The sequence below is a fragment of the Dicentrarchus labrax genome, unplaced genomic scaffold, assembly GCF_905237075.1.
Source record: "Dicentrarchus labrax unplaced genomic scaffold, dlabrax2021, whole genome shotgun sequence".
Lineage (NCBI taxonomy): Eukaryota > Metazoa > Chordata > Actinopteri > Moronidae > Dicentrarchus > Dicentrarchus labrax.
This window is the reverse complement of record NW_026136705.1, coordinates 16,126,956-16,141,086: the sequence shown is the minus strand read 5'-3', so window position 1 is coordinate 16,141,086 and position 14,131 is coordinate 16,126,956. Positions and strand designations below refer to the sequence as shown.

Below are 14,131 nucleotides of genomic sequence, written 5' to 3'. Positions count from 1 at the left end.
ATTTGAAAAGAACAATGATTCTGGGTTTTTCAAGAGAAGGAATAGAAAGTTTCTAAGACCTTTAAACCAGGTTATGGAACCTTTTTGTGGAAAAACCAAATCCGACACATTATTATTGAAAGAGCATTTTATGTCTCAAAACATGTCTGAAGGAGATCTGTAAAGTACTACTGCAAGTAAATAAAAGCAAGTATTGTATATTGAAACCAGGCTTTACACCATGTTTAATGGCATTTGAAGCTAATCCTAATGCATCATCTGAAACAGCAGAGTAAATAAACAGAAAAAACTAATCATTGTCTCATTGTCTTGATAAATGTTGAATATGCCCAACAAATGTTAAGTTCTTCAGACAGCATCATTGACATATAAGATGGCCGGAAAACTAGGCAGCCGGGCACTCCGCTGAAGAAGGAAAAATAAAAAGGCAGTTAGTGCATAAAATCACTCTTATTCACAGGTTATTATATTTTTTACTTAAAACCTCTATTGATATTTGAAAAAGTACCATTTTTGGGAAGGAAAACAATGTTTTCAGCCAGGATGCCAGTTTCCAAGGAGAGCTGCCTGAACTTCTCCTGCAGTTCAGCACTGAGGTCCTTGCCACGACCTGTTAAACCACATGAGATTCATCTGCTACAGCCCTCGTGACTCCACTGAACACATTTAGATTCACACAACAGACTGCAGCGTCATTGCTAATGATGACTTTACCATATAGTTTGTTGACAGCGGTGAGGACGCCTGCCTTGGACTTAATGGTGTGAATCAGGGCGTACTCATCATACTTCACGTCAACCATGCGCATGTCGTTCTCATTCCCCCAGCCTGGCAGAGAGGGAGGTGTGCAGAACAGACCATGTGACCGAAGAAACTCATTCCTTTATGTGCATGTATGTGTATGTGCCTGTGTGTGTATGTACTCACGCTCACTTGTGTATGTGAACTTTCCAGGCACACTGGTCTTCTTGGCCAGGTTGTTCATTCTCCAGCAGGAGCCATCGGTGCTGTAAGGAAAGCATTGAAACATGATAAATAGTGTGACCATTTAAAAAAAAAAAAAATCTCCTGTGTCCCTGTCTGTCCTCTCACTCTTACTTGAGACTGGCGTATGAAAGTTCCAGGTCCCCATCTGCATTTGGGGTGAAGGTGGCTGTGCCCATCTTCATGCTGGCCTTACGGTTGATAAACCACTGAGCATTAGTGGCAAATCCGATCAGGTACCACTTCCCTGCCATCTGTGGACACGCACAAGGCAAACATAGAAGAATAAAACCCCACATTAATAGTATAACACTCACTCTAGCCTACATTTAAATAGAGAGTGTTTTAAATGATAATCAGCATTCACTATTGAAGACCTTAGCTGTGCTCAGAGCATTTGATTTGTTGTCAGTCTGACTTAAAATAGTGGGAAAAGTTAACTCAATCTTCATATTCCTGTACAATGTGTACAATTTTTACATAGAATTGTCTGTAAAAGAGTGTGATAGTAGGTTTAGGAAAGCTGATTCCTCACAATTCTTTTCCCCTGAATGTCACCATTCAATTAATTCAAGTACAAAATAGGCAGGAAGTATACAAGTTTACAACATCAGTCAAAGTCAAATACTTCTTGTATTTCTTATTTTAGCTCATCGTATGCGTACTATCACATCAAACATCCTAAAACATAAAACATAATGCCAAATGCTCAGGCTGCAGCTGTTGTGAGGTGGAATTAAACAAAATGCATACAAGCACCATCAATCAACACTGTGGCCAAAATAAACATTTCTGATAGTTCATCCAGTACCCAGTTGTGTGTCTTACCGCCTGTAAATTGATGTCTGCCTGGGGTGCGACTTCAGAAGAAGCCATCAAGGAGCAGAGCATGGCTCCCAGCACTGTCAGCAGTAAAGTCATAGCTACTGATCAGTCACAGAAACAACGATGGAGAAGAGCGTGGATGAAGATCTGGAGGTCTGTTGTTGAAGTTCTGCCTGACAACCCTTTATATAGTCGAGAGTGAGGATACCTTTTCCCTCCCGGCCAGCACACACACACACACACACACACACACACGCACAAACCCTGGAGCTGGGATGGGTTCAAACACGTCAGTCAAACGTACAGTTTCACAGCGACAAGGTAAGCTTTTAGCCCTGCCAGGGCATAATTCAATCAACCATGTGAGAGGTGAATGCATGGCAGTAAACAGCAGGCAGGAGAAACATCATCTGAATAACAAATGGGCAGAGATTATAATCCTGTCTGTCACACAGAGCTGGAAAGTGCTGTATTTCATAATGAAGTTTCATGTTGGAGCCTCCCATTCGTGAGAGTAAGCTGTAAAAACACAGTAACCGAGAGCGGTAAACAAACCAGTGGATGCCCTCCAGTGCTTTCTGTGGCAGAAACCACAGAATCAAACGCATCCGTCAGCAGTTGCGATAGTACAACACAGAGACAACACAAATGCCCTTGCAGATTGGATTCCTAATGCATGCATCACCATGTAGTGAATTGAAATGCTTTCCTGGGAAACTGTAGTGTCTCTTTTATTGGTTTAAAATATGTGAATGCTTGATGGCCTTTTCCCTTTAATAGATAGCACAGCTGAAGATAGACAGGAAAGGGGGTAGAGAGAGAGGGGATGATACACAGCAAGGGGCCACAGGTCTGATTCGAACCCATGGCCGCTGCAGCAAGGACTCAGCTTTGGTACATTGGGCTGCAAGCTCTACCAGATGAGTTTTCCAGGCACCCCAAAGTTTGTGAATGCTTCTTAAAATTGCACAAGATACTAGATAGATGAACAATAAGAATATTTTTTTCCTTACACAGCTCATAGCTCACTCACAGTAAAAAAGATAACTGCTTTTTCCAAGTTCAGCAATCTCACAAGCTTACCTCAAGTAGCTCATCTGGAGTTTATGATCATATATCGCAAGATCTTCATCAACAGATGGAGTATAAATTAAGTATACCTCAAATATACTTCATCTGCTGATAAAGATTATGTGATATGAAGGAAAGCACCAGAGCAGCTACTGTTGGTTGTGACCATTTCTATACACCAGATATGGGCTCCATTCACTCCTTTCCCTTCTGCCCAGAAAGAGCTGGCTTTATATAAAATAGGTAGGGAAGTTAGAGTCAGCTCTAGCCTAATTTATCAGGTTTTACAAACATGCTGGCTGTCCTGGACCAGAATCAGCACTGATGAATTGTAACATAAACAACAGCAGACTGGCTATGGATGATGTTATCCATGAGCCACAGACCAATACACTATTTCTACCACACTGTGAAATAAACCACCATGACTGAAGTATACTGGGAAACAACATACTCATACTAGGGTGTGAATACCAATATGGATACATTATATATTAACTAGTAGGTAAATACAGTATATCTTAACATATATGATTTGTTTCAAGGAGTATGTGGCCAATAGGTGCAGAGGTTGTGTGTAGCATGTAGTTACATTACCACCAGTACTGCACAATTCAACAGGTATAAATATAGCTCTCTACCAGCTATTTATTTAATTATAGCTAATTATTTTCTTTAGTATTGTACTTTAACAAATAAATCAGGATTAAACTATAGTTGCAATTAGCCCCATCTCTACCAACTTTTAAGCGACATGTGCATTAGTGCATCAAGAATCGAATAATAAATTCAGTGAAAAAGTATAATATATATTACTCTGAAATGGGGTCATTCTCCATAATGAGGATTTTTACATTTGGTACTTTAAGTATATTTTGACACTAATGCTTTCATATATTTAGAATTTCCACACTGAAAGTTAAGTAAAAGATCAGAGTACTTCTTCTGTAGAAAGTACAGTTGAAAACATTTCCATTACAATTAGTTTTGTCTGTTAATTTGATTTTATTGACAGGATATTACGTCTGCACAGATATGCATGATGAGGAGATGAGGGGATGAATTAGTATAATGAATTGCAAACCGACTAGTGCAGGCAGATACATGCTACAGGTAAAAGATTCCTCCAACCTGCATACCTTGCCAGTTTAAACAAGCATGCCTTTTGCTCGGAGAAAACAAATATTCAAGGTAATGTGTCAGAAAAGTGTTTTATATTCTCACACTTTAAAAAGCCTTAAGCTACATAGTGCACATTCACTAATAACTTGCGACATGTCAAACTAGTGCAGATATGTTCTTTTCTTGAGTCATTAACAACAGGTTAAATTAACTGCAGCGGTTCTCAGAAAGCTAAAAGTTCTTGTGGGGTCAAATGAGTTCATTCTATGTTGGCAAAATGAGAAAAAAGAGTCATCTTCCAGTTGTTCCAATCTGTTCATCCATCAGATTAGAAGCCTACATTCAGTTTAATAAGTGAAACCAGATACTGACAAATAATGTAGCCCCTTCTCAATGAACTAAATTGATTGAATGAGAGTTAAAGGTTCCATACGTAATATTCTGAGGCATTTTCCATATTATTTTAATGTATTAATCACTTTTTATTGTGGTATAACTTAAAGAAAAGAGACCTTTCCCGCCTTTTTCGGCTGCCTGTGGACTGATTTATATGTGTTTCTATGTTGGGATGCAGGTTGGATTTTCGACAACATTATTCTACATTATTCTGCTTGGGTTGCAGCTGGCTTGCTAACGTTATCACTATTAACATACTATCTGAGTGGATGTTTTAGCTGACTAACATTAGCTGGCAAAATAACTTTGCCAGCTAATGTGATCCATGACACTAACTTATGTATTATGACACACAATGTTGATTTTGGCCAACAATATATTATGATAACGGTACACAGCAAATGATTGCTTTCTTCTAGCCAAGAGCAAATCAAGACAGTGACAGTTAACTAACTGTAAATTAGCCTAAACTAAGCTGGGGTTGGCCGGCTGGCTGTGATAATAATATAATATACAGAAGGTAACTAACCACAGAAAAAATATGACTGAATATTTTCTTAACAGCTCATTGCCCAAAGCCGTTCTCTGCTGAAACATCTGTCCTGTGTGCCAAGAAGCTTCAAGGCAGGCACGCATACACGGATACACACACACACACGCATACATACACACACACACACACACACACACACGCAATGATAGCACGGAAGAAGACTGGAATCAGAGCATAAGAATAAATTATATATTCTTTAATTTAAATGAATCAGGAACAAAATGTTAATAATAATATACAATTTGGTCATTACCAGTCGAAAAAGGTAATTTGTTTAACTCAAAATCCAAACATGTCAACTAAATGGTGAGATGTGTAAAGATATCAGTCATATCAGCAACGTTAGAGGTGTGTGGTTGAGTGAAATGTGGTGTAATGTGTTGTATGCCAGGCTGAAAGAGAAAGAGACTCCCAGAAGGGCAGTCTTCTATAACTTTCTGAGAGCCACACCCACATTAGCAGGTAAGGCAGGTGACCCTCCCAGCTCCAGCTACCAGCCAACCCAAGTACCTGTAAAGCTGGGAAGGATCGTCACAACCCTAAGTGGTAGATAGAATGAACAATATTACATTCATTTTTCAAGCTACAAAAGCAGTTTGGCCTCAGGGTGGCACTAGAGGAAGGGTTCATTAGAGTCAAGAGAGGTCACAGGAGTTAAATGTGCTGAATCTACATTTTTGATCATGAGAGTTCTTGTGGATAAAGTTTACATATTGGCCTGAGGATGGCGCTAGAGTAAAGATTATGGAGTGACCAAGCAACCATGAAAAGAGTTGGCCCTTGAGGCTGAAAGAACCATCACAGGTCCATTAGGACTCATCCTCTGGGGACTGACACCTACCCGTATACCTCAATACCGCTCACCTCAATCGGAATCAGTAATTGTATTGTAATGTATTGAACCAAAGCATAGCACAGCAATAGTCATCTTTAGACACTGCCACGAGACAAAGTTGATCAAACACGCTGAAGACATTGTGATGACAATTGGCTGTAGGCCATTCACATGGCAAATTAAGAGGAGAAATGAATATATTTTGAAGCAGGGGCGGTTATGCCCCCCTTAGGGAATTGTTAAGAAAAATCTCTTTATAAAGAGAGCTCAGACTTACAGATGTATGCATTGGTACCACTGAGAGAACCAAACTCTGTGGGGATTGAATACAACACACACATACAAAGTAGATGCAAATATCAAATATTAAACACCTGCAGAACTGAATGAACTCCAGCATAACACCCATTCTTCAACTTGTGAGCACTTGCACTAAAAACAGAAATATATTTATATAAATACACAGAATACCTATTGACCTGGCAGTCAGTGTGGACTGTATCTTTGTGGACTGTGTATGAGCAGGCCTTAGGGCAGTACGATATTACAACTCAGCAGCTAAACAACTCAAAATAATACTCAGTTAGAAATGTTCATATGAAAAATATAAATCTGATTACTGAGTATTAAAGTCTTCTTGAGCCAGTCAGTGGGGGTCTATTGGCCACACGGCTGTAATACACTGACTGGCCTGAGGGTGGCAACAGAGGAAAGACCATTCTTACAAACTGACTCCAGAGCTATTGACATGGAGATATAGGGGGCATGGAGAGAATAAACCTATCAGTTAATAGACTGAGTGATTTAAATGGAGGAAGTGTATTGATTTAAACAGCTTGATCGATTCCTCCATTCAAGATGTGCATTATAAGAACTGATAATGGGAAATAATGGGAAGTGTATGGACAGAAACACTGGAGTCTAGACATTACTTGAGGCCACATACACTGTTTAGTTTTCTGTTTATTAAGCTACGTATGAGTGAATAGATGTACTTAAACACATTAAATGTTATACATTATGATGGTGGACAGGATTGTGGACTTGAATAAATATAAATAAATAATATCAGTAATTGACTCTTTCCAGAAACAATCGCTGCATATCGTAAAATGTGTGGGTCTGGACAGTGTAAAAAGAGCACCACAGGCACTATGAGACAGCAATGGACAAAAACCATTAGATTAAAAAATCAATAACACAGCAGCACACTGCAGAGGAGTAATATCAAATAAATACAGGAAAAGCCTGATTGTATCAGTCATAACAGTAAAGATGAATGCAAGCTGCTGCAGGAAGTTATGGCTGTACACTGACCACTGACTCACAGGGGTCAGATGCAGAGCTCTATTCGTCTGTGCCAGGTTTTCATGCCTGTTTGGTTATATCTAATGCTGACTTAACAGTCTAAAATTAGGTTTTATAGAAGTGCTGGGATGGGATATCTAATCTCCCCAGCATGTCCCTGTGATTTCTCACAGTTTGATGACCTCAGCTGGCTCCATCCTTTCGTTTCGTTTCATTCATCAGACTCAATATTCCAATCAGAGTCTGAATGACAAGCTAATATGCTAAACATTACATATTAGCGAAGCATATAAACATGTTAACATTTAAATATGCAAATGTGCTAACTGATGGCATGTTGCTAATGTGCATTTAGTTAGTCAGAGCTGAGTAAAGTACATCACAACAACTTAAGCCTGATAAGTTGAGTCTGGTATATCCTGTGGCCACTGCACATTGGAGAAACGCCTTAAATTGCTGTCACAATGTGGGATATAATATGGCCCCACCCTAAGGCCAAGATACATTTTTTATGTTTTCTAGTTGTATAATGACCATCAGCAGAGCGCACAGAGCTGAAAGTGTGGCTCTTGTTCTTCTTTTACATGAACCCCACCCCTCATTTACTACAAGGTTAAGATTTTTATTCAATTCTTTTATTGACATGCAGTCAAAAATATTTTGAATTCAGTCAGACAGCATACACGACTTTCTGCAGGTAGAGAAAATATATACAGTAACATGGCAGTGCCTGCAGCCTTATGCCTGTAGATTATTTCCTTTGATTGACAATTGTGCAACAAATTCCAACAGCAAAACAGTTATCGATGTGCAGTCTATTAAGCAGTCATTAGCACCGTGGTATTCCCCCTGCAACTTTATTTTTGAGTTTTTAATACATTATATTGAGAGGCTATAATGCACTAAGCATTGGAAGTCATCAGCTGATATATCCTAAGAAATACATGCTGTATTATCAGTCTGTTATCTTGATGTTACTTGAGAGTCTGAAGTGAAACTAGACCAAGTCAGTGAGGCTGGAGCGAGGAGAAACCGAGGCATCTGCCATGGTGAGGAACTCAACCCAGTTCTGACAGAAGCCACGTGAATACTCTCCTGTGTCGATAACGAGTCCCCACAGACGGCTCTGGCCTGTTTTGTTCCTCACAGCCAGCTGAGACTCCCGCTCCGTCACATTGAAGCTGATATTCAGAACTTGTGCCACCAAGAGGTAAAGCAGTCCACCTGTGATGATGCTGCTGTACCACGCACAGGTGAAGCAAAGCGCTGTGCTGAAACATAAAGAAAGCGTGAATATCACATTAAAGCAATATACATGTTTGAAATGCATTTAGTACAACCTTTTAAAACCTTTAAATGTTTTTTTTTAACAATACTAGGCTATTCCATCTTAAAATTTGACTTCATGATGGAGAAAAACAAAAACATAACTGGTACTTGTGGCCCTCTAGTCTCTCGAAAAAATTACTTTATCACATCATCTGTGTTTCTAATGCCACATAACTATTGTTTAAGCTGATCTGACTATCAGTATTAACCACTCTTCATTTATAATAAATAGACACAGTCCAAGGCAAAAAAGAGGGTAAATTACAATGTTTTTTCTCTATTTACCAAAAATTTATGTGATGTTAATGCTTTCCTAAAATAAACAACAGACAATAATGGAAACATAAATAAAGGTATTACAGCAATTTAACTATGACACAAGCTGAAAAGGTGGGTTTTGAGTTTTCACGTAATTTTTAATTCTCTATAAACAGTTGTCAGTCTATAATTTCAAAATATAACATAATATAACAAGCACGGATAGGTATACTGATACTAATAATACATTTCACTGAAATTCATTATAAAATGTTTATTGATTATACATATCTGAGATTATCTAATCTCAGCCAGGAAAGTTCAGTTCAGAATTCCTATTTTGATATTACTTTCAAGAACATTTACAATGTTGACTTCTCATCTACTCTTACATCTAGTTTTATAGACACCTGCGTCCTGTGGTGGAGACAGAATAAAAAAGAGTTGTGTACCTAGACTGACTGTAGACTGTGGGGCAATAGAGGAGAGCCGTCATCAGATACTGCCGAGGACAGAGGCTGCGAAGCACCAGACTGATCCCATACAGAGAGGTCAACACGAACACAAAGAGGGTGAGCAGGAAACAGCGATGGTTTGCTTGTCCAACACAGCTATTTATCCTACAACGTCTCAACACATACACGCATAACACAGAAGACACACAACACAATGTACCAGTCAGACCAGATTGAGGCAGCAACACACCTCCTGCCTGCAGGGTGTGGCTCCATAGAGTTTAAACCTGACGTTGTATGTTGTTTTTTAAGTTCACATTCAAGTGACTTTTGTATCATTCCTGGTAATATCAGAGGTTTCCATCTACAGTGAATAATAAATAAATTTTATCTTTAGGTTATAAGTGTATTGCGGAGAGCATTACCTAATCTAGGAGACAATTCAACACTTTTCTTCACCTTTGGAGGATAGTTTCTAAAATGTCAAAACTGTTCACAGTAAGATCTGTCGATTATGGAAAAACGTTGATGCTTTGGAGTTTTCGAAATGTCAGTTTTCTATGCTTCAGCACAATTTACCAATTTCATTTCCATTCACCTCCACTGTTTCAAGGTGGCAGCAGAAATCTCAGACACTTCACTTCTCAAAAAATAAACCCAAACATACAACAGATACAACTATATGTGTAAGTGGGAAAAATATTTTATGAATTAATTACAATTTAATGGCTGACTCATATCTATTATTAAACAGTGATTAATGGTTCATTTAAATCTTTCTCTACTGTGGAAGAAAACCGGAAGTAGATGTGAAGATATGACTGTATGGCAGTTACCAAATCCATCATAACTCTATATTCATTTTCATGATCTGTTGTGAATGCACAATACAGAAAAACATCACTTACTTAGAAGTGATTCACAGGCCACACAAGAAATATCTAAACTTGCATGTTAAATCCAACCCACCAGATGCAGTGGTGGTCCAGACGTTGCACACAGGATCCACAGGTTCGACAGTGTCCAGCCCGTGGGGGTCGCATTATTTTGCACACAGGACACCTGCTCCATTTTGCTGTCAGGGCCTCTTTTGTTGTCTGCAACCCTGCTAGAGTCCCTGAGGAGGACGCTTCTGATTGGGTAGATCCATTAAGGTGTCTGGTGTCCTTGTTAGCCTCCTGACTGGGACTGTGTGCTTCTTGTGCGGAAGTGGTCACTACTCCTGGGCCTCTCTTGGTGAGAATAAGAAAGACGACAGTGAGAATCATGCCAGTGGTCACAGTACACAACTGCAGCTGGCTGATGTCCCCACGTGGTAAAATCTCTGTGATGAAGAGGTAATACATGTAGAACAGGGAGTAGAGTGAAAGAGTGAGGAAGAAGAGGGTGCGTCTCCTCTTTCGGTGCGTGGCGTAGTAGTACCACAGCACCAGGCCGGGCAGAGCCGTCAGGATGATGATACCCAGCAGGTAGTGCAGAGCTGCAACACGCAGCAGCAGAGGCAGAAGCACCAGGGCCGGGATCATGGAGATCTCCAGGTTGTCAATCATGGCCCCAAGTACAGCGGACTGACATCCACTTTTAGGTGGTTTGTCTCTCAGCCACCTACAGAGAACAGTGGTCATCAAGTCATAATTACAGAGCTTTGTAATTATGATTGTAGCTAATGCAGTTGCTTGTTCATTGGTGGAAAAAAGGTAGTTTTTCATGTGTTTGAGCTGCATACATTTTTCAGTACACTCTAAAATCAGTGATACTACTTTCACATAAGTAAATTTTACTTTTAGTTCTGTACTCCGCTTTTTAAAGGATTTACAGTTGATGCTGTAATGGCATATTAAGAAAGATATTAGGTTTATTTGTTTTTACTTTGTGAGGAAGGTTTCTTATAATAAGGGCCAGATTAACTCTTCAGGGAGAAAATAATGAACCGGGCCCTGGAACAGTTTGACCTTATTCACACTGGCTCACTCTTGGTTACCATACATAATAAAACATATTGTAAATTAGAGCAATGAGATACTGAACTTAAGTTTTAAAAAAGTGCTACTTCTATGTGAATAAAAATCAAGCAACACTAGGCTTCTTTTATTTTTTTGTTGTTCAGTATATTGTAGCGGTTCTCAGTACTGACCCTTTTCCTCAAGCCCTTCATACCTGTTAAAGGCTTCATCCAGATCTTCACAGTCACAGCAACATCCGTACTGGTAGATATCACACTCACAGCAACACATAGGATCATCTGGCTCTGGAGGCTTTAACTTCTCCCATTTCATAATGGCTTGCTAAAGATGACTTTGAAGTTTACAAGCTGTCATTTCAGAACAAAAGGCCGTCATTTAAAAACTCTGTACTGTTGAGCAATGAACCATGAACAGTTACAGCACATTGGTGTCAATGTTAAAATATGTGACTCACACAAACAATAGCAATCCTCAGAACAAAGAGGTAGAGGTTTTTACATTTTCTTGCATGGGCGAGCAATATTCTGCAATTAGTATCTAAACGGCAAGCACGCACACACATACACACATACACACACACACACACACACAAACACACACACACACACACACACACACACACACACACACACACACACACACACACACACACACATACGTATATAAAGATCGGAAACTAACTGACTGACTTCTGACTAAGTTCATTTACTCAAATACCGGAACAAAGTAGGGCACTGCATTTGTCTGACAGCTTACTTTAAGACTTTTTCACACAAAACAGATGAAGAACTTATAAAATATTATGTTTTTTTATAAATTAAACCGTCCAACAGTACGCTGTCCAAGTACAGCTGACTGACACAAAAGTCATTTTGTGTGCATTAAAAAGTATAATTTAATAAATTTTTAATAATGAGGTTTGGACTATTGGTTGGACAAAAAAAAAAGAGTGTGAAGGTGTCACAGGGTACACTTTTCTGCATTGAGTACTTTTACTTTAAGTACATTTTGCTGATTATACTTTTACTTGTATTTTACTTGTAATAAAGTATTATTATTATTACTCAAGTAAAGGATCTAAATACTTCTACTGCTTCTCCCTTAACTGTTTCTCCATATCTGCGAATCAGTGATAATGATGGCAAATATTAAATCCAGAACCTGGTGTGAATCTGACTCCAGGTCTGAGTTTGTAAAAGAGCACAAAGGCACAATGATCATGATTACAGGAGACTTAACATGATGCACACAGCAAAAACACACATGTACAAGTATGAGCGAAGAAAAACAAGACAGCAATAAAGCCATTATTACTTTTACTACTTATGATGATATTAAACCTCTAGTCCTCTAAAACAAGACATGAAATGTATAAAGACAGAATAACAATACAGTCATATACAGGTTACAGCAAGTTATACTGGACTCAACCTGTTAGTTATAAAAAATAATCATTTCCAAACTCAGAGGATTCTCAGCCCCCGAGAGCTTATCACGTAATTTGTTGAAACAAGGCCACTGTGTCCACAGGGATAAACTATCTGGGCCATTAAACCCAGGTCCTCAACACTCAAAGATGTGAGTTATTGTCAGTGCGAGTTATTAATTTAGCCAGGTTCAGGCTTGTGTTATACAGCCTATAACACATAATAAACAGAACAATATTAAAAATAAGAAGATAAAATTTACATTTCAGTCAGCTTTGAGTCTCTTTGCCTTATCACAGTTTCCCAATTTATAAGATTTTCTATCAGACTGCATTATCTAATAATGATCACAGTTATTCACCAACAGTATTTGACTCGTTATCCAAATGTTCTAGTCGTGTAAAAAAGAAAAACTCCACAAAAGAAAGATAAACCTTTTCTCTTTTAACTTACCTTTAGTCTCCACAACAAAAATACAAAACCATCAGCACATGTGGTCTGAAATGTCAGATTGACTCTTTCCAGGTAAAAGTTCTGCGATCTTCAGCAAATGATGAAGAAGATGACCCCTTGTCACCAAGCTCCTTCTGTGTATGACTGAAGGAAGGGGGGGGAAAAAAGAAAACAGCAGCCTACTTTCTCATCAGTCATTTGTGTTGAAAAAGGAAATTGGCATGTTTCTGCTCTGGCGGGGCTGCACCGACACCATATCAGTGCAGTGAGATGGTTTTCATTTCTTGGATTCCCTCGGTGGAAGTGTCCCAACAGAAGGCAACTGGGATCCCTCCTGACAAGTGGTTTGATATTGTGTTGCATCTGCCAGCTCACTTTTCTCCGAGACTATCCTTCTCACGTCATTAAATAGTGCACGAGTTGTCCTATCCCATAGCCCACTCCTGCCTCACAGATTCTATGAGTTACCATTTGAAGTTTTAATACTGGCATGCTTGGTAAATATAGGCGCTACCTCAAATGGGAGCCAGAGAGTCTTTCATACCTCTATCTACAGCTGACAAGGCCATGTTGAGGTGTTCAAAAGCAGCCCTGACAATCCACACACTGAGCTGGACCTGAGTCTATGAGAAGCATGACAGGCACTCATAGATGAGAGAGTGAGCGATGATCCAAGGGGCAGCCCCACCCTCTGGGATCATATTTCTTCCCACAAGCAACCTGGCCTCGCTGCTCACACACACACTCACAGAGAGAAAACTCTGGAAGGCTGTATGTGTGTGTGTTGCTGTTAATATACCTTTGTTTTTGTTTTTCATTTTTGACAACACTGCATATTGTATACAGGAGCCTGACCCCCCCCCCCCACTGACCCTGCACAGGGTCAAACACAAAGCAGTTCCCCGAGCATGTGTTAAGAATTTGGATTAAAATTCTTGCTCATGAACACTTCAGCAGAGACCTTGTGTGCCAACATGGGAGCTTGAATCCAGCCTTCACCCTTGCTGCTACATTCTGTATGTCAGTGGGTGTCACTTAGAAACAAAATACACTTGGTTGCAACAGTCAGTTATGTGATAGGAAATCCATCAAATATGGAAGAAATATGTTCTGAAATTTGATGTCAGCTGTAAAATGGTGCTTTAAAAAAA

General features: G+C 39.3%; 1 protein-coding gene across 1 annotated transcript; it reads right to left on the bottom strand.

Annotated features, from left to right (window-relative positions):
- Nucleotides 1-109: 109 nt before the first annotated feature.
- On the bottom strand, nucleotides 110-11,427 carry LOC127364017 (palmitoyltransferase ZDHHC23-A). Its single transcript, XM_051401062.1, has 9 exons — nucleotides 11,294-11,427; nucleotides 10,106-10,741; nucleotides 9,134-9,301; nucleotides 8,128-8,365; nucleotides 1,099-1,238; nucleotides 928-1,007; nucleotides 715-828; nucleotides 509-610; nucleotides 110-405 (listed from the first exon to the last, which is right to left on the bottom strand). Exons 1-9 carry the CDS (start codon nucleotides 11,410-11,412, stop codon nucleotides 386-388), a joined length of 1,617 nt encoding a protein of 538 aa, XP_051257022.1. The 5' UTR covers nucleotides 11,413-11,427; the 3' UTR covers nucleotides 110-385.
- Nucleotides 11,428-14,131: the final 2,704 nt, after the last annotated feature.

Coding starts and splice junctions, on each gene's coding strand:
- LOC127364017 (XM_051401062.1), bottom strand. CDS start 11,412: ATGAAATGGGAGAAGTTAAAGCCTCCAGAGCCAGATGATCCTATGTGT. Junction 9,302..10,105: donor CTGGACCACCACTGCATCTG/GTGGGTTGGATT, acceptor GAGACGTTGTAG/GATAAATAGCTGTGTTGGAC. Junction 829..927: donor GTTCACATACACAAGTGAGC/GTGAGTACATAC, acceptor CCTCTCTGCCAG/GCTGGGGGAATGAGAACGAC.